Consider the following 24,648-nt stretch of genomic DNA (forward strand, 5'->3'; position numbering starts at 1 on the left):
CCAACCATAATGCATGCAGTACGGTTAATTTGTACACGAAGAGGCTAGCTACACTGTATGAAAAATAAAACACATAAATTGGTTGCTGCAACGTTTTTTCGATGGCGACAGTAGAACCCAAACTCATCCTTTTATTTAGCGGGAAACGCAAATCTGGAAAAGATTACGTGACGGATTTGATTCACCAAAGGTACTATTGACATACTGTTTACAAACCTATCAAAGCTATTATCGCTGAATTGAATGCTCGATCACATGTTATATTCGTTTAACAATGTGATTTATGTTTAATTTCTATCAGACTAGGTCCAGATGTATGCTGTATCTTGCGTCTCTCGGGTCCTCTTAAACAGCAATACGCACAGGTTGGTACTTGTGTACAGTTGTGCTACATCATCCTGACCGATCCTCGGTGTGCAGGCTTGTGTTCCATCTAATACAACACCGAATTCAGATAATCGATCAGACATTAAGCGCTGGGCAGGAACAAAAGCCTGCATGCCCAGTTGGGTCTACAATACCCACTACTAGTGAATGGAGGAACACTACCACTGTCTCTCCTTATATTACCCACTATGCCTATAGGACCATGGATTGGACTTTGAGGAGCTGTTGGGAGCAGGTGAGTACAAGGAGAAGTACCGTGCTGACATGATCCAGTGGGGTGAGAAGCAGAGGGAGAAGGACCCAGGGTTCTTCTGTCGTGTGGCCATCAAGGAGGCCCAGCAGCCTATCTGGGTAAGATAACAAAATTCTCAATTGATCCACTGTTATGGGGCAACACACTACAAGCCAAGTCCTGCCACATACAATTTGTCAAACACAAGTCTTTTGAGTCAGGTCTTACTTGCTATTAGAAACTGACCATCTGCATATTTAGTGTTGGTGAACCTGACCAAATAACTTTTCCAGACACTGCCTGATGAGCAGTTGAAGCATCATATATTGTCCTCTACCATTATACTTTCTCTAATCTCTATTGTGCCCCAGATTGTGAGTGATACGCGGCGTCTGTCAGACCTGCAGTGGTTCTGGAGGGAGTATCCTAGTCAGTCTCGCTGTGTTCGGGTGGAGGCCTCAGAAGAGACACGGAGGGAGAGGGGCTGGGAGTTCACAACAGGTGCAATACCTACTCTGATAGCGTAATAATGTTATTTACTTTTGAGAGAAATACAATACCTCTTCAACGACAATCAACACCACACCCTCTCTCTCTGCAGGAATAGATGATGCAGAGTCTGAATGTGGGCTCGACCAAGGAGTGGATTTTGATTGGATAATCAAAAATGAGGGCGATGGATCCCAACTGGAGGAGCAGCTTGCTACTGGGTTGCTCTCAATAGCCAAAGAAAAGGTGAAAGAAGACTGAATTAGAGGGGCCATTACACAGCTGTAGGAACTTGCTGAAGGCTCTTATTGTTGGAAAGTGTAGTTGGGTATACATTACACTATTTTCTGTGAAAATCCTAGAACATCTTTGTCACACTGAGGAGCAGCAGAAAGTGGGAATATGTAGTATTTATTTCTCTACAGTGTTCTGTACTATCAACTAAGTAGCAGGGCAAGAATACTAAAATCTGATCAAAAACCCAAACATGAACGGTGTGTATATTAGCACTGACCGATATGAATTTACATGGATCACACACACAACTGCCAAAATTAAACACTTGAGAAAATAAAGGATACAAAGTATATTGAAAGCTGGTGCTTCCACACGGGTGTGGTTTGAGTTAATTAAGCAATTAAAACATCCCATCATGCTTAGGGTGATGTATAAAAATGCCCAGTAGCTCATTATTTTGGCTACCATGGCTCGAAGAGATGTGACTCTCACATTCATCCAATAAAGTTCAACTTTAACAGCTGCCAAGGTGCATTAACTTTTCTGGTGCCCTTCTGATGTACTTGAGTTTCCTTTATTTTGGTGTTTACCTGTACTTAGTGATGTCCTCCATGCAGGAGGCAAATGTCATCAAGACCAAATGTGCAGATGACTTGTACTTGTATAAGTGTCATTGTGCCATTTCTTTTGAAAATGTCTTAGATTGTAAAATAGGCTACTAGAAAATAAGTTTAAATAGCTAGAAGATTACCTGGAAACCTGGAAGGTGCACATATGTTGAGCCATGGTAAAATTAGCACAATACTGCATTACACACCCATTCAACAGGATTAAATGTACTAGACACAGACATGATCAATGTTCTAATAGCAGGGTTAGTGTTAGTTCGTAAAACATTTTAAAGTAGACGCGAGGGAATCAATGGTTTGAATCACATTTTGAAAGAACAACTCCATAGCACTCAATTTCTAAATTAAGAGTTTATTGGAGTCGTCAAACTGAAGAAAATAAATGGGGGGAAAATATTTTGGAATGTCAATACAAATCGTGGTTCTTTATTTTATTTTTTAAATGGTGTCCATTTGTGTGTCATTACTACAATGAAAACATTACTGGTAACACAATGTTTACACCCTTGGCGTCGAGTGAAAATTTCCAGTTAAACTTGATGCAATATTTTACTTTTTATTTCTTTAAATTTTACAAGGTTTGCAGTTCACTTCATTTGCAGAAAAAAAAAGTTTAGCCTATGCTGATAAGTTTAGATAATACCCTTGTGTCCCTTCTCCCTATTCATTGGCCCCTATGCTTCCATTTTGGCAGTGGAATGCGTAGTGATTAGCTGATCACTCCCCTCCCCCACATCTTATCGGGAAAAATAACAATTAGTTTAGAGGACTACGGCTGCAATTGGCTAGAATATCTGCATTCAATTCTGTCTGAAGCTATACGACATTTATCCCTTCAATGACCTACAACCCATTCACAATTACATTTCCTGATCTTGAAGGGGGAAGTTAACTGGGGGGCATTCAGTTTACAGTAACTTGTGACATTGGCCCTTTGGAAAATGACTCCAGATAAAAACAAAAATACAAATGTCATGCAACAAAACACTTCTCCCTTATAAGAAATAAACATGTCACTTCCCAGCCCTTACTTGTAAATTAACACAAAATACTTGACAAAAGGTAGCATAGTTGTGGACCCTCTGGGCATTGGCACAGTAGAAAAGCAGTGCTTGTGTAAGGATGTTCCAGCAGAAGGTGAGTGGTTAGAGGGGGACAAGAGTTTGAGGCGAGATGTTGGTAGGGCAAGTGGTTCAGATGGGGATAACAGAGGGAGAGTTGATGATCAAAATGGTGGTCCCATTCCAAAAGGGAGACATGATTAGGTAAGAGTTATTACCCTCACCACCTTCATATGTGTCCCAGTGGACACCAAATATCCCCGTAACAAGGGTTATCAGAAAGAGAGAAAAGCCTCAATGTATTTAAAACGCTTACGGCTAAAACAGCTAGCAGCCAAAGAAAGATCATAGGGATGGCCTCAAAACACAAATCACACACCTAAGCTGGAATGTGAATATTAGAAACCTGTGAGACACTTAAGATGTGGGTGCTTGAGTAAATGTTGCCCTTTTAAGACTAAAAGAAAGCTATGAAGAGGCTATAAAAGGGAGGGGAGGTGCTCATCCGGAGAGCATCCTCAGATACTGGGGTGGAATGTGGGAGGGGCGGTCAGCCATTTTGGTCTACTGGGGAGAAACATTTGGCTAGGTGTGGACTGAAGAAAGTGCTACCTTCACCAAAAACAATGAACATCCCCCCCACGCTAAACAGTCAGCCAGCACAGACAGAGAGACAGGGCCAGAGGTGAGGGGGTGGAGCAGTAAGAGTTGGTGGAAGGGCCAGTAGCCACTCAGAAGCTGTTGAGGTCTTCCAGGGTCTTGTCCAGGGTGGCGTGGATGTTGACATTCTCCTCCTTGGCGTTGGCTAGCGCATCTGTAAATCACACAAAGAAAGAATGAATGTAAGATAAGGGTCCTCCTGGTGGTGAGATGAGGATGTAGGAGACAAGACATTGAGATGTTAAAGTGGTGTTTGAGTTTACTAAGAGGTCTACTACACTATAGTGGAGCAACGCCAAGGGCTAAACCATGTCAATCCACATGACAAAACCTCCTGATAGTGTCAAATCAATACATGACTACTTTGAAAACAATAAATCACATGCATTTAAAAAACTCAAGGAATGAGTCAGCTATAGCTGACAGAAGTAGTAAGACATCCATTTCTACAACTCCAAAAGATGGTATAGCACCCTGGTCAGATGTTGAAGTTGGAGATCCCCCTTAATACCAGGGGTCAACAAATATCAGAAAGCACTTCCTGGTAATTCTAGCAGTACCTCAAAAGGGGAACTTACACCAAACCATAACATTTGAAAACAACTTCTCTATATAGTGACAGAACCAAATATGTAAGCCTTAATCTGTAAAACAAAACCCGGGGTGACTAAGGTAAATTCTATGACATAGCTTCATAATTCACAAGGTCTCCATAGAGCAAAGAGAGCCGTGTTGTATGCTATACATTATGGAGGTTTGGTATCACCAGAGAATAATTCCCTATTTAACTACAGTATAAGTCACCTTGAAAACGAACACAGCCCGAGCTACTGCATGGCCTTATTTAGCTCTGACAGAGAGAGAGATCATGGCAGAAAACAAGATCTACTCACATTAACGTTAGAACATTTCATTAAAAAGGTCTGACCTGTCAGCTACATTTACAATTTAGGCCTTTAGCAGACACCTTTATCCAGAGCGACCTACATTCAACTTCAAAATCAAAGTATTTACTTCAGCACATTTCAGGACTTGGAATGCAACGCAATGTGCTTTACAGAAGAAATATATATATAAAAGCTGAAATATTTACTACATAAAAAATTTAAAATTAAAAGACAAACTCAACTAAAAAGCAACCTAAAGGAAAAGCTAAAATAGTGTTAAAGATGTGAGGGAAAAATATATTCACCTTATTTGTTGGCTATGTAACAATTGTTTACTTAACGATCAGTAAGATATGTCCTGCTAATGCTCTAGCACCCTGTAGCTAGTCTGGGTGTTGAGGACATGGGTTCTACTAGAGATAGCTTGAAGCTGACAATTAACTTGGTGATAACCTAAAAGCTAGCATTCTATAGACAAGATGTGGTGTGTGTGACAAGAGAGAGTGCGAGAGAGAGAGAGAGAGAGAGAGAGAGAGAACGAGAGCCTGGAAGTTAACAATGCCTCAGTTGCCAGGAAGATGTGACAAAGTAAAATACCATCCTGTGTAGATAACCAAGGTGGCTTATGGGAAGGTTAGAAGTGACTGACTAAGCAATCTTGGTATCAGCTATATAAAAAACTGCAACGTCTGTAAAGGCTAGACTCTCAGCCTTTACAGTCAGTCAAGACTGGTGGGCTGACGGTCTCACTGCAATAATTAAATAAAAGATGATTGTTTGACGACATGACCAAGACTCTCCCAGTACTGAATATTTTCCGACAGATATTAGATACGTCCACAGTTTCTCTGGCAGGCTATTCCAAAGGCTGGGGGCATAATAACTAGAGGCAGTCTCTTCATGCCTCTTGGTCCTAGGCTTTGGGATAATTAAAAAAGGCCAGTGCCAGAGGACCTGAGGGACCTACTGGGTACATAACTTAAAAGCATGTCTGACATGTATTGGGGTGCACAATCGCAGATTGATTTACAAACAATAGAATCTTAAAGATGTATTCCAAAACTCACAGGCAGCCAGTGCAAAGACCTTAAAACCGGGGTAATGTGTGCTCTCCATCTGGTCTTGGTCAGTACACGTGCTGCAGTATTCTGTATGTCTTGCAGTTGACCAATGGCTTTTTTGGGTAGGCCAGACAGGAAAGCAATACAGTAGTCAGACTTGTCAACTTAAGGTAGTGAAGTAAGACAACCACGTCAGTAAAAACATTCCTCAAAGCAGCCATCAGGTCCGTGCTAGTAAGGAAACAAGTCCAAGCGCTAGAGTAAGAAAGTACAACAGTAGTGGGGTTTTATTTCGCTTGCTATGAACACGTTTTGTACTGCCTGCATGGGACAGCAAGTGTTCTATTTATATGACTGTAATTCACAGCATATTGGATGATATACTAGTATGGCCATCGTCGCCAGGTATCTCAACACGTAGCTTTATTTGGTATTCATCACAACGTTAGGTCGGTAATTTACTAGCCAATGTTCGCTAAACTTTTTTTATTAAACTGGAAAGAGACCCTCCATGAAATCTTGGCTGGCTTGAACAAGAAACATATTTTTAAAGGCATACTAGCAAAGTTAACCAGCAATGTATTCACTCAGCCAGCTTCTGCTTACATTTGTAGCCAACGTAATTTTAGATATATATATATTTTTTTTTAATTGCAGTAGCATACAGTCATGGTGCACTAGATTGAAACAATGACTACATACATTCTTACATACCAGTCAAAAGTTGACACATCTACTCATTCAAGGGTCTCTTTATTTTTCTATTTTCACATTGTAGAATAGTTAAGACATCAAAACTATGAAATAACACATGGAATCATGTAGTAACCAAAGTTCAAATATATTTTATATTTGAGATTCTGCAAAGTAGCCACCCTTTCCCTTGATCACTGCCAAGAGTGTGCAACGCTCTCTCAACCAGTTTCATGAGGTAGTCACCTGGAATGAGTTTCAATTAACAGGTTAGCCTTGTTAAAATATAATTTGTGGTATACAGAAGATAGCCCCATTTTGTAAAATACCAAATTCATATTACGGCAAGAACAGCTCAAACTTTAAGACACAGCTCTTATTTTAAGACCAGGAGGTCAGTCAAGGCGCAAAATTAAGAACTTTTAAAGTTGAAGTGCAGTAGCAAAAACCACCAAGCCCTATGATGAAACTGACTCATGAGGACCATCACAGGAAAGGAAGACCCAGAGTTACCTCTGCTGCAGAGGAGAAGTTCATTAGAGTTAACAGGTGTAACGGATGTGAAACGGCTAGCTTAGTTAGCGGTGTGCGCTAAATAGCGTTTCAATCGGTTACGTCACTTGCTCTGAGACCTTGAAGTAGTAGTTCCCCTTGCTCTGCAAGGGCCGCGGCTTTTGTGGAGCGATGGGTAACAATGCTTCGAGGGTGACTGTTGTCGATGTGTGCAGAGGGTCCCTGGTTCGCGCCCGGGTATGGGCGAGGGGACGGTTTAAAATTATACTGTTACACAGGCACAAATTGCAGCCCAAATAAATTCTTCAGTTCAAGTAACAGACACCTCTCAACATCAACTGTTCAAAGGAGACGGCGTGGAACAAGCCTTCATGGTCAAATTGCTGCAAAGAAACCACTACTAAAAGGACACCAATAAGACTTGCTTGGGCCAACAACAAAAAAACAAGCAATGGACATTTGACAGGTGGAAATCTGTCCTTTGGTCTGATGAGTCCAAATGTCATTTTTGGTTCCAACCGCCATGTCTTTGTTAGACAGAGTAGCTGAACAGATCTGCACATATGTGGTTTCCACCTTGAAACATGGAGTTGGTGAGATGTGGGGGTGCTTTGCTAGTAACAGTCAGTGATTTATTTAGAATTCAAGGCACAATTAACCAGCACAGCTACCACATTCTGCAGTGATGCGCAGACAGGACAAATGACCCAACACACCTCCAGGCTGTTGAAGGGCTATTTGACCAAGGAGACTGATGGGAGTGCTGCGTCAGATGACCTGGCCTCCACAATCAACCGACCTCAACCCAATTCAGATGGTTTGGGATGAGTTGGACAGCAGAGTGAAGGAAAAGCAGCCAACAAGTGTTTAGCATGTGTGGGAAGTCCTTCAAGACCGTTGGAAAATCATTCCAGGTGAAGCTGGTTGAGAGAATGCAGAGTTCGCAAAGCTGTCAAGGCAACGGGTGGCTACTTTGAGGAATCTCAAATGTAAAATATAACACTTTTTGGTTACTACATGATTCCATGTGTGTTATTTCATAGTTTGTCTTCACTATTATTCTACAATGTAGAAAATAGTACAAATAAAGAAAATCATGGAATGAGTAGGTGTCCAAACTTTTGACTGTTACTGTATATGTACGTACAAAGCCATCAATCACTTGACAACATTGATTTCTATGTGAAGACTCAATAGTGCATCGAAGTCAAATGAAGTCAAATGAAGTCGGTTAAGATGGCATCTCATTGAGACATAGCACGCACAATTTGTGCTAGTCCAGGAAGAGACGTTGCAGGCTAGCTCAGTGCTGCCCTCCTCATCGAGTAACTCAAGGTGAAGGCCGACCGGGGTACTGCAGGCTGCCATTATAACTAACTTGTGTTGTGAGCGATTAAAATAAATTCAAGGAAATGTAGGTAACCTGCCTTGTGGGGGAAATTTGATACAACTTTATTTTAGTTGTGAGTCTTGTGATTTCTTTATGGAATGGCTGAATGATATTGATATACCAAGACTTTATGGCAATGTTAGTAATGCTTATTCTGTCAATCTGCGATTTCTACATACATTTTTTGGACTTTTAAAATTGATAGGCTAAACCTATTGATTCTTGAAGAATATAACTTATGAATGCCTCATGAGCTTACTATAGCTGGTGTACCTCATCATAACCCAAAATATAAGATCGTTTTACTCCATTGTTTACAAACAATGTCATTGTAAATAGCCACTGTAAAGCCCCAAAACATGGTTAAAACTATGATTTTTATATCATGGCTGGTCAGTCCTGACGTCCATCGCTCGTTCTTATGATTTTGAAAGTGGTTGCATTTCTCCAACCTCATGACTTTATTTTATTACCCCTTTTTCGTGGTATCCGAGTGGTAAGTCAGCCTTGTCCCGTCGCTGCAACTCCCGTACGGACTCGGGAGAGGCAAAGGTCGTGAGCCCTCCAAAACACAACCCAGCCAAGCCACACTGCTTCTTGACACAATACCCGCTTAACCCGGAAGCCAGCCGCACCAATGTGTCAGAGGAAACGCTGTACACCTGGCGAGCGTGCATGCGCCCAGCCCACCACTGGAGTCGCTAGAGCGAGATGGGACAAGGACATCCCGGCCGGCCAAACCCCCCCCTAACCAGGACGACGCTGGGCCAATAACTGAGTAATAACCAGTAACGGAGTAACTGGTACCATTGAATATTGTGATTGGCTATAATTATGCTATGGTAATATTATCCCACCCCTAATGCATTTATGCCAAGATCGCAAACATAAGACTGTAATAAAAGGTTGTGTATTTAGTTATGGGTGTGTAATGAATTCTGTAGATTTAAGTCAATAATTACCAAGTTAATATCTTGCATTATGACAGTCATTGCTCATTCGATTCATTTTGTGCAACCACAGGCATGTCATTTTGATGTAATTGAATAGTCAATTTTAGGCATCTTGTCAAACTACTTACTGTAGCTAGCTCAGTTAGCTGTACAATGACAATGCTGTGTGTACTGACAGTGTTTGGAATACCAACGCTGACTGAGCTTGTCACTACTACAGGCTTTTCTGCTTCAGTAACAAGGAGGAGTCAATTTATCTACAAATAAACATTCCTGACACCAGGTCACATTAAAAATACAATAATTGCACAACTTCAATAATTAGTGCCCTGACCAGGTTAATGTGCTTCCAGCATATCTTTTAGGTTATTTTACAAATTTAAAAAAATTTGATATTTGCAAGTTTCTATACTTAGTTCTCTGACAACGTAATAATTCACCTGAAAATCTGTTTTGAGCTTTCCTCTTTTGGGTCACTTCATAAGACGTTCACCCTTCTGAGTCACATGAGAGAAAGGTAAGGGTCTGTTCCACCTGTATTCTAGGATTACACAAACCTGGTCCGCAACACTGGATCGTCTTTGAGTGATCACCAGGACATATTTCCAAAATGTATGTGTGTCTGAGGATGTTATGCCTTTGGTGCCAATTCAAGAAGTGCAGCAAAATCTAGCCTAACATTCACTGTTGCATCAGACAACACTGACCCACCTTTGGTGATGCATATCCGTGCCAAAATGCATAGTGGAGCGAAACCCAGACAGTGTGGACAGCCAAAAACCAGTGAACATAGAGAGCACAGACAACAGCAGAGGCATTCTTTTTCCCCCCTCTTCATTAGGTACAGAGAGACAGTCACAAATACAGAGTGTGTGAACATGAGTTTGTCAGAGACTGAGCAGTGCAGTACAGATAGGAAAGGAGTTCAGACAGATGGACAATAAAAAGACAGTAACACAGAAACTCAGCCAGCGTGCTGGTCGCAACTGGGCCAATGACAAAGGGAGATGAGAAAACAGTCCAAAGAGAACGGAAGAGACAGGCACTGGTGACTACGAGGAGGGGTTGGTTCTTTCTCTCTAGAAAGGAAAGGGGGAGGGGAAGAGCACGCAACCGTTGTGGCAGTTCAGGCAGACCGAATTCAGAGTGTACTGGGTTTTCCAGAAATCTAACGAGTCCAATTTATCTGAAATAGAGACGGAGCAATGGAAATTTAACACTTCAAATAATACTGACACACCATGGTTATCGTTGTCATGGGGGTGTAAACTCACAGCAAGCCTGCAATCCATGCGACTCTAAAACACACCATGGTTATTGTTGTCATGGGGGTGTAAACTCACAGCAAGCCTGCAATCCATGCGACTCCAAAACACACCATGCATGACCGGAGTTTAAGGGCAACTCCACCAATTTTTCAGCCTTGTTTTCATTATCTCCAGCACAACACTAGTGTCAACATGTGAAAACAGCGCATTTAAGTTGTTCAAAATGTTAGTTCTACCCGATGATATCAAAAGTTAAGCGATTGTCCAACGAGATGTATGGTGACGTGGAAAGTAAGAAAATACTCTCGTGGGCTAGAAACTCCCTGGTGTGTTTTACTTTTATTAATCCTGTGATGAGAAGCATCATGTTTTTAGGACCTTAACCACAGATCAGAGAATTGCGCCATTTTCACATATTTAGACACTGGTTTGGTGCTGGAGATGAATTAGGTTAGTGGCGGAATTTCCCTTTAAGCGTATTACAGTAGAAGACTGGGATACTCAAAAACTGGTAATTGAATTAGACTGAAAGAAATTGCCAAACAAGCAGATAACATACACACAAGCTGCAAATCAATAGTTCCAAATGGAATCCCGACAGACTAGAGTCAAAGGCATTGATTTCCATAAAAATATCACATGTCGACGGTTACATGTGATAGTGTGCGAGCCATATCTACATAGTCTCAGTGTTAGTGTCTTGTGCCGTTGCCAAGGTGACAGCTCACATCTGTTACTTTGCAGAAGTGAGGGATACGAGAAAGAGGAAAGCTCAAGGTCTCTGGAGACGTACTTGTAGCTACCATATGCTTGTATCCATCTACAATGTGTCTATCCCTTGAGTCAGAATAAAGTGGTATGTGTACATGGTACACTATGCCTCAATACATTGTTTAGTGCAATACATTTTCCAGCACAAACAGCCAAACGCTACCAGAGCACATTCCACTACAATAGTTCCCTAGCAACTCAACTTGTACCATCCTCTTATGACAATCTGCATACTGTTACTGAATCACTGTTAACACACTCCAGTCCAACGCACACCACAACAGGCATCTAAATGAGTATTTACATGGAGGTCATGTCATTGAGGGCATGGTCCAACTCCTCACTAATGGCTTTGTACTTCAATTTCTGTGCATAGAGCTCATCTGTGGGCGCACAGAGGGGGAGAGGAGAAAGGGATGAGGAGAGATATACGCCAAGAGGAATGAGAGAAAGACAAAGCCAGAGAGAGGGCACAGGAGGGAGAGTACAGTTTATAACACCTCATAACAGTACTGTGAATTACAACAATGTGGCGAGTGAGAGTCCTACCTTCCAGGTCATCAATGGTCTTTTCCAGTTTGGCCACTGATCTCTCAGCAAACTCAGCACGGGTTTCAGCCTATGGGAAAGTAACAAGTTTATTAAACCCCCCACCACAGCAATACAGGCACATACCACAGCATCAGTCATCAACCATTCATGACAGGCGTTTCCGGGGAATCTCACCTCTTTGAGTTTGTCGGTCAGGATCTTGATCTCCTCCTCATACTTGTCCTCTTTCTGGGAGTACTGTAGGGGACAAAGGAAGAGAAAAGCTAATCAGAGAACCACATGTTTGGGACACTAGGGAGTCCTCGGGCTTATTCAGGACAGAACAACATCAGCGCGTTCGCATAGAACAGCCATAATATATGCCATTTAGCAGACGCTTTTATCCAAAGCGACTTACAGTCATGTGTGCATACATTTTACGTATGGGTGGTCCCGGGAATCGAACCCACTACCCTGGCGTTACAAGCGCCATGCTCTACCAACTGAGCTACAGAAGGACCACCAGCCATGATTCTTCTGTCATGTAGTAGTAACATGGCTGGACATCTGCGACTAATTAGGAACAGATACTGACCTGCAAAGAAACCCCCTGGGAAGGGAGTTGGCCTACAATGAGGAGAAACAGATTCTTATTCCTCATTCCTTTTGAGTACTCAGTCTGCTCATAAGCTTTTGACTGTGGCTGCTGTACTATGAGGATTTGAGTCAAAACAGGTTGCCAGTGGCAACTCTACCACCACAGACAGAAGGGGTAACCCAGACAAGTCGCGGGGCTATCCGTTTAGAATGTTCACCACCAAATATGGTAGCGAGAGGAAGTCCAGTCAAGGTTAGTGAGAGGATGGAACTAGGTGAAGCTGGGCCGACATTTGTACCCAAAACTAGAATCTGTTATGGACATAGTGCACAACGTTTTAGAGACCTGACGCTTTGCCAAAGTTAAAAACGTGCATTGTTGGGAGTGCAAGGTCGAATTTAGTTTGTGCACACGCGCACTTCAGAGGGAGCATTCCCTAATGGAAACATGCTACAACACACAAATAGGATCTCACTAGTTAATGTTTGGCCCACCTCCTTGCTTGTTCTGCCCACTATGCTTAATTTGCTCCCACTAAAATGACACAGATAAACTCTTTGGTTAGTTATAAATATCTTTTCTACCACCTTCGTGCGGACCGAGTGGGAAGGCATGGGCTCATCAAGCTGTGAAGCTTTTGAGAGAAGGTGTGTAGACTGATAGTGTGACTCAACATGCCTGAGGAGTTAGAGATGGACCGTTTTTCTATCTGTGCAGCTAGAGTTTGGGTGGGAGAAAAAGAAGAATGAAAACAAAAACAGGCTTCTCTCGTCAGATGACATCATTGACAGACACTCGTTTGGCAATGGGAGTTTGCTGAAAAGGCCTCTTTCTCTGAGCTACAGAGCACTGGTGTTGTGCAGTACAGTGTCATCACCCTGGGGGGGGGTAGGCCAGATGTGGGTTTGCATTCTTGCAGCTGCAAAGTCAGGGTGTGGCCTCTTATCCAGAAGACCTTAAGGATTACACCACAGCAGACAACCACTATGCAGACTCCCTCCCTGCCCTGAAACGCCTTAGTTAGAACCAGTCCTGGGCCCCTTCAGATGGGAGAAAGAAATGGATGTTCAGGATTGAAGAGTCCCCGGTGAGCTGGTTGATACCTGCTCATATGTACTTCCTCGTTCCACTTTAATGGCAACAGGAGAGAACATCTGTGTGTCTGGATTTTCCTCCGGGTTGGCGAGCCTTCTAGAGCTGTTAGAGTACTTGTCTACATTCCGGGGAATCTAACATCTGACTTTGTTGTTGACTGGGAATTTGTGATGCTGGCAATTCATATTTTATCATAAATAAATAAATAAATAATAAAAAAATAAAATCGGTCGGTTCATTCAAACAGAGATCAGCTTATGGTGCACATGCATGTGGTTACGGGAGCAGGAACCAAACCGGTTCTGGGGGATGTCTGAAACACAACCGACTTGCTGAGGCTGTGGGCGTGACACAATGCCGGACACCATTACAAGACAAACAGGTCTGCCTCTACTTTGATGAATTAAGTTGATTACACATGGCATTATAGACTGAAGACAAGCATTCTATAGCATATACCAGTACACATGCTTATTAAAACATTAGAGAATACTTATCCCTTCTCAAAGGAAACCAAACATTTCAAATTCAGGTTATGCACAACATCCAGGGTTATGGTCATCATATTGTAGTTAAAGACATTCACCAGCAACACTCATTTTCCATTCCCCTCATTTCAGTTCAATAAGGCTTTGGAGGGTTTTAGGTGGTCAATGGACCTGTAGTTGTCTCCAGGACTGGCCTGGGTGCAGTTACGTTCAGTTCCAAACAACATGCAGGGGTTTTCCCTCCCTCCCTCCTACCTTCTCAGCTTGGGCTTCCAGGGACTTTAAGTTATTGCTGACATTTTTCAGCTCCTCCTCCAACTCGGCGCATTTGCTGCAGTATTTCGTTTTTTTTGCGGTTCATTTGGGGTTGGGGTTTTAACAGGGTGTAGGAATAGGGGGATGAGGAAGAAGGTGGGTAGGAGAGGGCGTGAGGAAAATGAGGACAAAGGTCAATGGATACGGTGGGGGGTAAAGAAAAGACGTGACAATGAACAGGGGAATTAGAGGGTGGGGGTAGAGAGACAGATTTACAAAGAGAAAAACAAGGAGAGAAAGGCATGAACTTTAACCTCGGAGGAATGGGACCCAGAGCATGGCCATTCTGCTACAAACTAAATAATATCCCAACAATACAAAGCATAGACTTATCATACAAATCCCTGATAAACCAAGGGAAAATGTTTGTGGTCAAATACTCTTAGTAAACTTGGAATATGGACCGCCTGTAGGTCTCGGTAAAGCTGGATAAATTCATGCGGATGATATGCTGAGAGTTTGAGAAGTGAAAATGAGCACACACGAGAAGGGGAAAGGATCGCGGAGGCAGCAGCTATACAATTACAGCGGTCAGTCATGCAGCCAGATGAACGCAGGAATTTATGTTAGCGAGGGTAGGAGGACTGAAAATCCCTGTGAGCATTCCTGGTTCTCACAAACCAGGTTCAGAGGGTCGTGGTTATGGATGTCTAATCAGACCCGTCGAGGGTCCCCATAAGGCACCATTCTGTCCTGTAGTTGGTAAGAACAGGGAGAAAGTACCTTGTCCTCAGAGGCCTGCAGGCTCTTCAGTGATTGGTCGAAACCCCTCAGCTGCTCCTCCAACCTCCGGGCATTGCTGTTAGTGAGTGGGGGTGGGTCACATGACGCAGAAGCGCATGCAGAAAGAGCGAAAGAATGAGAGAAAATGGACAGAAAAAGATAGAGGGAAAGAGAAGATGGTAACCGACAAAGGGACATGTCGGTATGGTAAACCCACGACACATGCACGCACACACACACCGGGAGAGGACAGATTGGATATCGTCATGGTACTGTTAAGGTATTCCCACTTTTATGCTAATGATAACGTGTTAGTGTAGTGCTAGCAGACATTTGAATACATTATACTACAGGTAATTACAAAAGTAACAGAATCGTTCTGTTGCATAGTGAATGCAGCAGATAAACATAAGCACCTCCAGTTCACTGTTAGGTAACAACAAATCTTCAGAACATGTAAAAGTAACATAAAAGTGGATGTGCAGTTCCTACTAAAGTAACTAGAGTGAATGCGTCATGCAGTCAGGCAAAACCATGTTGGGCCAGTTAAGTAACGCCATGCAAACATATCGCTGAAACCCACTGTGGCTTTAAACTTACTTCTGTAGTGTAAGAGTGAGGGAACTGGTGGGTGTGTGTTCTGCTACAAGCTTAAGCAGATGCAGTGTATGACTGTAGGTGAGAGGTACACTGATATATATAAAATCAATGTGAGAAAGCGACTCACCCCTCGGCCAGCTCCGCCCTCTCCTCTGTACGCTCCAGATCACCCTCAATGATCACCAGCTTACGAGCCACCTGTAGGGGTAGAGAGGCAGAGAGCAAAGGAAGTAAAACATTTGAAAAGAGCAAGAGAATGAGAGAACGAAAGAAGTGGTGATGCACGGTCCAAGAAGCCACATCAGAGCCTTGTCCTAGATGTGTGATGTGTGTGTTTGGGGGGGGGGGGTCTGATGAGCTCACCTCCTCATACTTGCGGTCAGCCTCCTCAGCAATGTGCTTGGCCTCCTTCAGCTGGATCTCCTGCATCTCCATCTTCTCCTCATCCTTGGAGGCCCTGTTCTCAATCACCTTCATACCCCTGATAAAAAGAGAGGTAGAGAGAGAAAGACAGGCATGAGTGTCAAAAAAAGTGTTCAGGCCTTAATAACCACATTACAGTGTATTGCAGGCCGTAGCTTTCTAAACAGGAAATTCAGTAGGAAAGAAACCGTAAGCTGATATCTCTGTATAGTCTGGTGGCAAACTCACTCTACAGCTCTTATTCTCTGCTGATATGTGGTATCAGGACCTTATAATGCAGGCCAGATCGGAGGGGCACTGATACAAGGAGGTCAGGGGGCAGTGTGTGTGTGTGTGAGAGAGAGAGTCCTAGCCTATATACACAAACCTGTTCATTACCCACAGGGTACACCCTCAAATAGGCTACTTCCAGCTCACATCCACCAATGACCTTCTCCCACATCCCATCTGCTTTAAAACCCTGACAGGAAGTCAAAAGTCTCCCGCTTAGAGAAACAGGAAGTGGCATCAGAGGAAGTGAGTTGACCCGGTGAGGACTGAACACCGCCCCACCTTCACCCTTTCAAAAAAAACACACCTCTCGCTCTCATCTGCAGCTTTCTCTGCTTCCTCTAGTTTCTGCAGAGCGGTGGCCAGTCTCTCCTGGGCCCTGTCCAACTCCTCCTCAACCAGCTGGATACGCCTGTTCAGAGAGGCCACCTCAGCCTCAGCCTGGATGGGGACAGAAGTTATTGAGAAGTAATGTACACCATAAGCACACCACCTCAACCTTTGATATAGAGAAGGATTACAGAGTGAAGTAGCCTACAATCCCACAACACGGGTAAAGTGAGAGTTACTATGACATAACAACCAGCAGTTATACTCACACACACAGGCCTGTTAAAGGACACACCTCTCCCTCAGCCTGTATGCATGGGTGAGAGAGAAGCAGCACTCTCCACTGAACTGGAACAGAGCTGGGAAAGTGGGAGTGTGCTCTCAGTCTTTGTAATGGACACCAACCCATCACATTTCATCACCATAAGAGTTGGATACACTAATGCACACAGCAAATCTCTCCCCAATTGATGTCGCCACGAATCACACTAATTGGACACACCAGCCTAGATGACTGTGCTGCCTACCCTGGGTGGGTCGGGTATGGAAAAGCAAGGAAGAGAGAGAATGCACTGAGACGGATGAGGGGGAGGTTAAAGCACTTAGTGAATAAATGTTTTAGTGCCTTGTAGAGAGTATCCTGGCTGTTCTCTCTCCATGCCTTGGAGCAGAGGAATAATGCAGTGTCAGAGAAAGCAGAAGACAAAGAGCAGTGAGAGAAGGATAGGAGGCGTATTAAGCCTTAGATAACCAGATGAGCAGATCAGAAGATGGACCAGAAGGGGGCCAACACTGACACAGCTCAGCATATACTGCAAAGCACATTGAGGATTAGGACTGTCTTACTTGTAATACCTCCATGGTCAGTTGCTAAATTGTATGCTGCTGCCACTATGTTTTCAAATACTGCCCAGGAGACACTAGCATGATGGCCATATTGAGACACATAGAACACCAAACTAAAAACAGAAGGGGTGCATAAGCAATGACAGCACCTTTCAGATGTAGAAATGTATACAGCAACACTTGATTAACTACCCCTACTACACACAAACACAACCTGCTGTGGCTGCATGAAAGAACGACTTCGGGGCACAGACAAACCCTGGTTGCCATGGCACTGGCATGCAAGTGTTTGACAGACTTTACAAAGAATGGCCCTCTCACCAACGTAGGCCAGCGCCATAGAGATATGCAAATCGGCACCCCCTCAACAGCCCTGGCCCCTCCGGATCCTTGAAATATTCCTCGGCCACTAAATGAAAAGAGTGCTATTAGTTATCTACTTCCTGTCTGACCAAGCACATTCTGGAGGTGGTATTTTGCAGCCATGGTGGTGGATGTCTGAATTAATATTAGAGGTCGACCGATTATGATTTTTCAACGCCGATACCGATTATTGGAGGACCAAAAAAGTTGATCCCGGTATAGATTTGTAATAATAACAATTACAACAATCCTGAATGAATAATGAACACTTATTTTAAGTTGATACATAAAATCAACTTAGTCTCAAATAAATAATGAAACATGTTCAATTTGTTTTTAATAATGTAAAAGCAGTGTTGGAGAAGAAAGTAAAAGTGCAATATGTGCCATGTAAAAAAGCTTGGTGGTTCCTTTTAAGAAGAGTCTTCAATATTCCCAGTTAAGAAGTTTTAGGTTGTAGTCATAGGACTATTTCTCTCCACACAGTTTGGATTTCATAGACCTTTGACTATTGGATGTTCTTATAGGCACTTTAGTATTGCTAGCCTTATCTCAGGAGTTGATAGGCTTGAAGTCAAACAGCACTGTGCTTCAAGCATTGCTAAGAGCTGCTGGCAAACGCAGGAAAGTGCTGTTTGAATGAATGCTTACGAGCCTGCTGCTGCCTACCACCAGTCAGACTGCTCTATCAAATCATATACTTAATTATAATAAACACACAGAAATACAAGCCTTTGGTCATTAATATGGTCAAATCCAGAAACTATCATCTTGAAAACAAAACGGTTATTCTTCCAGTGAGCCGTTCCGTATATTATCGAACGGGTGGCAACCCAAGTCTAAATATTGCTGTTACATTGCACAACCTTCAACGTCATGTCATAATTATGTAAAGTTCCGGCAAATTAATTACGGTCTTTGTTAGGAAGAAATGGACTTCACATAGTTCGCAACGAGCCAGGCGGCCCAAACTGCTGCATATACCCCGACGCTGCTGGAACTGATCGCAAGATAAGTGACATTTTCCTTAGTTAATATTGGCTGCTGACATTAATTTATTTTGATTACATATGCAGGTTTAAAAAAATAGACTTGTGTATTGATTTTAACCTGTTAAGTCGACCCTCTACTTTTTCGAACATTCTGTTAAAAATCGCGCAACATTTCAGCGCCCTGCTACTCAGGCCAGGAATATAGTATATGCATATGATTAGTATGTGTGGATAGAAAACACTCAGACGTTTATAAAACTGGTTAAATCACGGCTGTGACTATAACAGAACGTGCGTTTCATCGAAAAGTGCAGGAATATCTGATCACTGAAAATGGAAATAAATATCCATCCGCGACTTCAAGGAATTGTTCAAAGTGAACAGAATTAAATGAGGCCGAGGTTGCAGTGCCTACAGCTTCCACACGTTGTCTAGAGTCTTGTCATTTGATTCTTGGTCTAACCGAATCAAGGGAATCGATTCCCTCCGGTCTCCGACCGAAAGTTTTGGTCGAGCTCTCTCCAAGACATTTTTTCGAAACAGACACCTATAGAATTGACATCGCCTCCTGATGAATTTTATCGCTTATTAACGTGTACTAATACCTAAAGTTGCATTACAAAAGTATTTCGAAGTGTTTTGTGAAAGTTTATCGTAGACTTTTTGAATTTTAAAAATGACGTTACGTTATGAAACGCTATTTTTTTCCGTTTATCACAGTCTTCATAGATCGATATCTAGGCTATATATGGACCGATTTAATCGAAAAAAAGACCCAATAGTGATTATGGGACATCTAGGAGTGCCAACAAAGAAGATGGTCAAAGGTAATGAATGTTTTATATTTTATTTGTGCGGTTTGTGTAGCGACGACTATGCTAATTATTTTGTTTACGTCCCCTGCAGGTATTTTGGGGTGTTACATGCAATCAGATAATAGCTTCTCATGCTTTCGCCGAAAAGCATTTTAAAAATCTGACTTGTTGCCCAGATTCACAACGAGTGTAGCTTTAATTCAATACCCTGCATGTGTATTTTAATGAACATTTGAGTTTTAACTAATACTATTAGCATTTAGCATAGCGCATTTGCATTTCCAGAGCTCTAGATGGGACGCCTGCGTGCCAGGTAGGAGCAAGAGGTTAAGAAAGGCATTGATGTAGTTGGTTAGGTACATTTGTGCAACGATTGTGCTTTTTTTGCGACTGATTTAGTTAAATCACCCATTTGGCGAAGTAGGCTGTGATTCGATAAATTAATGAATTATATGCAATGCAGAACAAGCTAGTTAGCCTAGTAATATCATCAACCATGTGTAGTTAACTAGTGACTATGAAGATTTATATTTTTTTACAAGATAAGTTTAATGCTAGTTAGCAACTTACCTTGGATCCTTGCAGCCACAAGGTCCTTTTTATGCCAAAACTCACATAACGGCTGATCAGCCTGCCACGCAGTCTCCTTGTGGATTGCAATGTAATCGGCATCCAAAGGCTGATTTCAGGTTATCATAACAATCGGTCCTAATTTAATCGACCTCTAATTAATAAACCATTCTAGACTATTGGAATTGAGGAGCATGTGTATGCATCTTCAAATTCCTCTATGGAGAACACTGTAGCGCAGAAACACTTCAGCTCTAGACTTGAGAATGAGGCGTCTCTCGTTAGCTTGGTGGTGTTTAGTGTTTGTACACACCTTATGACAAAGATGCAACATGATCTGAGTCTTCAGATGAGCTTATGTAATAGAGTAGTAGCATTTCTGAATACTGTAGACTTCCAGAAGGCTGAGTCAGACAGGTGGAATGATTACAACTCCTTCAGACTAGGCCTGATTTATTCTGTGGGAAAAGGGCCAAACATTCATTGTCAGGTTGTCATCCACTTAGGTAACACACACAATTTTAGTTGTCATTTCCTCTGACAAAAAAAGCCCCATCACAATCAGTTGGCAACCACACTTCCTGTGCACAATAGTAGAATGACTCCACGGGAGCCTTGCGTTCTGTCTCACCCGCTTCCAAAGCAGGCCTCTGTGCTAGAGTGTAACTGTTGACCAAGAGACCCTCATTTAAAAAAACTGACTGTCCACTGTGTAGGCTATTTATTGCAGTCAAATGCTATGGAATGGCCATATATATCCAATTATTGTGTTGCATTTGTTTTGCTCCAAATAACAGTAGCACTTGTGTACCACCTTGAAAAAGACGCTGAGCGCATATCAGTGACAGCATTCATGTCTTGTAAGAGTTTTATCATGAGATGAAAGGAGAAAACCATACGGCTTTTTATCATCTGCGTTTGACCAAGTTACCCTCGAATTTAACCACAGAATTACACCATAGAATTACAACTGGGGCCTGGGCCAAAGTAGTGTGCCATAAAACCACAATAAATGTTGCACTGTGTGGCAACCCAGGCGCTTACATCACTAGCTACTAGTGAGCTTAGAGGAATTTGGCAAGTTGTTGAGGGCCAAGCATTTGAAATTCTAGTGAGTGGGGAAATGCAGGGACAACTGAAATACAAACTATTCAAAGCATTTGACCAACTTTCATCTTGGAATTAGCATTGCACAAATAAAACACCAAATCAATGAAAGACGCAAAGACCTTTGGGTACAATTATTCTTAAGATAATTGGAAATGCAGGACGCCCATAGAGATGGATCGAGGACCCATCTTTGTATCTGTGCCATTATAGTGTCTGCAACAGCATGGGCTGCGCCATAGACAGGTTGGTTGTTTACCAACAAAAATGCACGACTATGGGACAAGAGAGACTGGGTTGGCTTAGATTGTTGACAACATGTAAGCTATATTTGGTCTCCAATGATTTTTGAAAACAAATACATGTGCACAATGAGAACTTGTCTCAAATACATCGTTATAGATTTTTGGTTAGCTAGCTAATTTCAGACATATTAGCATTGACATGAACACCTCAAAACAAGACATGGTATCAAGAACATGAAACAAGCCACTTACGATTCCCCACATGGCAGTTTGTCATTCTTGTCAGCAATTTGGCCATCCAGAACAACAACAAGCTAACTTCTGCCCCAACGAGACGCATGTCGTTCGTAAAGTGGTCAGCGAAGTGGTTCGAGCATCAGGCCAGTAACTGAAAGGTTGCAGGTTCGAATCCCTGAGCTGACGAGGTACAAGTCTGCAGTTCTGCCCCTGAACAAGGCAGTTAACCACTGTTCCCCGATATGTCATAATTGTAAATAAGAATTTGTTCTTAACTGACTTGTCTAGATAAATAAAGGTTCAATATGTTTAAAATAAAAACTTTTTTTTACATGTAATCTATTGAAACCATATGTAACAGTATAGCTTCTGTCCCTCTCCTCGTCCCTACCTGGACTCGAATCCACATCCGTTACGCTCAACCCCTTTTGACCTCATTTTCCGCAGCAACCAGTGGTCCAGGTCACGGCACCAATGTAACAGGATAGCTTCTGTCCCTCTCCTCACCCTTAACTGGGCTCAAACCAGGGAACCTCTGCACACATCAACAACAGCCACCCTCGAAGCATCGTTACCAGTCGCTCCACAAAAGCCACGTCCCTTGCAGAGGAAGGGGAACAACAACAAGGTATCTGAGCGAGTGACGTCACCGATTGAAACTCTAGCGCGCACCCCACTAACTAGCTAGCCATTTCACATCGGTTACAGATATCCATTTTAAAAAGTAGTCACTTTTCTTCTTGTGTTTAAAAACAATTGGAAAGCCAACATTGGTGGTTTACCACCACCTGTAGTGCTGGAGTCCTGAACCAAATAGTGTCTCAATCATTTATTGTGGCCTCTTGATGGCTGTTATATCTTCAAACCATCACACCCAATTTGAATACAATGTGCTGATCATTGGTTGATTGCTCCCAATCCATAGTAATCCCCACCCAATTGACTACTTTAAAATGACAATGGCTAAAACTGGTTATATCCATGATGTCTTATCTATCTGAGGACGCCCATCTCCAGGTAGCTGGGTATCTGATTTAGCACGAATTTGTCAAACCTTTTTCAGCTCCAATATGAGGCTATTGGACTGAGCCAGCGGAAGAAACCGACAATAGGTGCTAACCGTAGCCACCCAGCCAACTGACTAGGGTAGGGGGTTCAGTTCAAACTCTACTGGAAAGTTGCCATAGCGTAACAAATCAATGCATCCAAGACCTGTAACTTGCACCTGGATAAGTCAAAGCCTAACGTTGGCAGATGCCGGAATGTTATTGCAACGTTACCTGTTCCCTTGACCGCTTCTCCTCTTCAACCTGTCTTTGCAAAGTCTCAGCTCTTTCCTCGGCTTCATCCGCCTGTTGCTGCAAAACTTTAATTTTTCGCTTCACTGCCTCGATGCTATTGGCCATTTTCTTCAGTCGACTTAATTTGTTAGCTAACTTGCAAAGATTGAAAACGCGTTTCTAATAACTAGCTCGTGCAGGATGCTAACGTTAGTCGTTCCAGTTGGATTGGTTGCAAGCTGGCAAACGTCGTTCCCGATGCGATGTTTTCCCGAACAGACAAACCAACGCCCCGCCAACGAGTCCAAACTGGAAATTAGAACAGAGCTTCGTTTCTTTCAATCTAACGTTACTCAACACTGTTGTCAGCTTAGTCTAAATTAATTCTTACCGGCAGACAAATGTAATGTACATAACAACGTCAAGTAGTTCGATTGATAACTATGCCGAATGAATCATAGACTAGCCTAAAATTGTAAATCAAAGTTTTCACCTCGATGTGTCAATGGACAGTGAGACAGCGTCGTTAGCTAGCTAGCGGCTAAAGTAAATGCTATAGGTTCGAAAGGCAGTTCCAACAAGATGAATACAAGTAGGATTTTCCTTTTAAGCAAAATGTATGGGTGATGGTTCCAGTTGTCTATTGAAGATGAATAAGCAAATTGCTAAGAATTTGGAGGAAAGTTCTGCAAAACAAGACGGTTACTCTCTCCCTCCACTGCTCAGTTGCCTCGTTCTCTTCCTTATTTCAGCAGACAGCACGCTTCCGGTCTACTCCACCCTGTCAAAGGGGAACTGACGCCTTATATATTCCCGCCACCTGGATAATTTTGACATTTAACCAAATGATAATTAATTAAAGTTCTCCAACGCAAAGACAATGAAACAGTAAACACAAATTGTCATATTTAGAGCTAGCTAGTAACTCAACCTGGTCTCAGAACATTTCGTATAATTATGCACGTAAATCAGAGACACTCCATTTAATATGAAATGTTAAATTCCATATGGTATGTATCAATTTATGGATATCCTGTCACCCATTTCGTATGATATGTTATGAATTACAATTTGTATTATATGTTACGAATTAGCAACATGTAAAATATGTTACGAATTTGCAAAACATACAATATGTTGTGAATTTTCAGAAAGTACAATATTGTAATGAAACAGCAAGGAGCAGGTCTCAAACCCTCGACCTTCGAGCCCGAGGTCCGGCGCGCTATTAACTGTGCCGCATGCTCTAAAGGATGCTCGTGCAGCAGAGTCGATATCCGCGCTTATAAACCCAGGGTCGTTACACTACTCCCTCCTTTCAAAGAGTGCGTCCTCGCGCTTGCTTGCGACTCTACGTCTTACAGGAACGCGCTCACCAGCCAAGCACGCGCACGGTCGTGGATGCAAGGTCCGACCACTTCTAACACCAGTGTAATGAAACAGGCAGGGAGCAGGTCTCGAACCCTCGACCTTCGAGTCCGAGGTCCGGCGCGCTATCGACTGTGCCGCAAAAGCATGCTCGTGCGGCAGAGTCTATTTCCTCGCTTATAAACCCAGGGTCGTTACACTATGTTATGAAAACATATGAT

At 42.6% G+C, this 24,648-nt stretch overlaps 2 protein-coding genes across 9 annotated transcripts in view; one reads left to right on the forward strand and one right to left on the reverse strand.

Annotated features, from left to right (window-relative positions):
* Positions 1-5,371, forward strand: pmvk (phosphomevalonate kinase). The gene is made up of 5 exons (XM_035751145.2): positions 1-190; positions 302-365; positions 586-738; positions 991-1,120; positions 1,221-5,371. The coding sequence occupies exons 1-5, from the start codon at positions 102-104 to the stop codon at positions 1,367-1,369; spliced, it is 585 nt and encodes a 194-aa protein (XP_035607038.1). The 5' UTR covers positions 1-101; the 3' UTR covers positions 1,370-5,371.
* The window catches only part of LOC118367549 (tropomyosin alpha-3 chain-like), a 27,323-nt gene continuing 5,191 nt past the window's right edge, over positions 2,517-24,648 (reverse strand). Inside the window, exons 1-9 of one of the 8 annotated variants that reach the window (XM_035751144.2) lie at positions 23,060-23,835; positions 16,582-16,715; positions 15,945-16,062; positions 15,709-15,779; positions 14,199-14,274; positions 11,958-12,020; positions 11,781-11,850; positions 11,536-11,614; positions 10,010-10,378 (exon numbers count right to left, since the gene is read on the reverse strand). In XM_035751144.2, the coding sequence (XP_035607037.1) occupies positions 10,375-10,378; positions 11,536-11,614; positions 11,781-11,850; positions 11,958-12,020; positions 14,199-14,274; positions 15,709-15,779; positions 15,945-16,062; positions 16,582-16,715; positions 23,060-23,185 (741 nt within the window). In that variant the 5' untranslated portion in view covers positions 23,186-23,835 and the 3' untranslated portion in view covers positions 10,010-10,374. Of the gene's footprint in view, positions 3,850-10,009; positions 10,379-11,535; positions 11,615-11,780; positions 11,851-11,957; positions 12,021-14,198; positions 14,275-14,981; positions 15,058-15,708; positions 15,780-15,944; positions 16,063-16,581; positions 16,716-23,059; positions 23,836-24,648 lie in introns of those variants that run through there. The other 7 variants (XM_035751143.2, XM_035751141.2, XM_035751139.2 and 4 more) reach the window with 7 other exon arrangements.

The sequence above is a fragment of the Oncorhynchus keta genome, chromosome 34 (assembly GCF_023373465.1).
Source record: "Oncorhynchus keta strain PuntledgeMale-10-30-2019 chromosome 34, Oket_V2, whole genome shotgun sequence".
Lineage (NCBI taxonomy): Eukaryota > Metazoa > Chordata > Actinopteri > Salmoniformes > Salmonidae > Oncorhynchus > Oncorhynchus keta.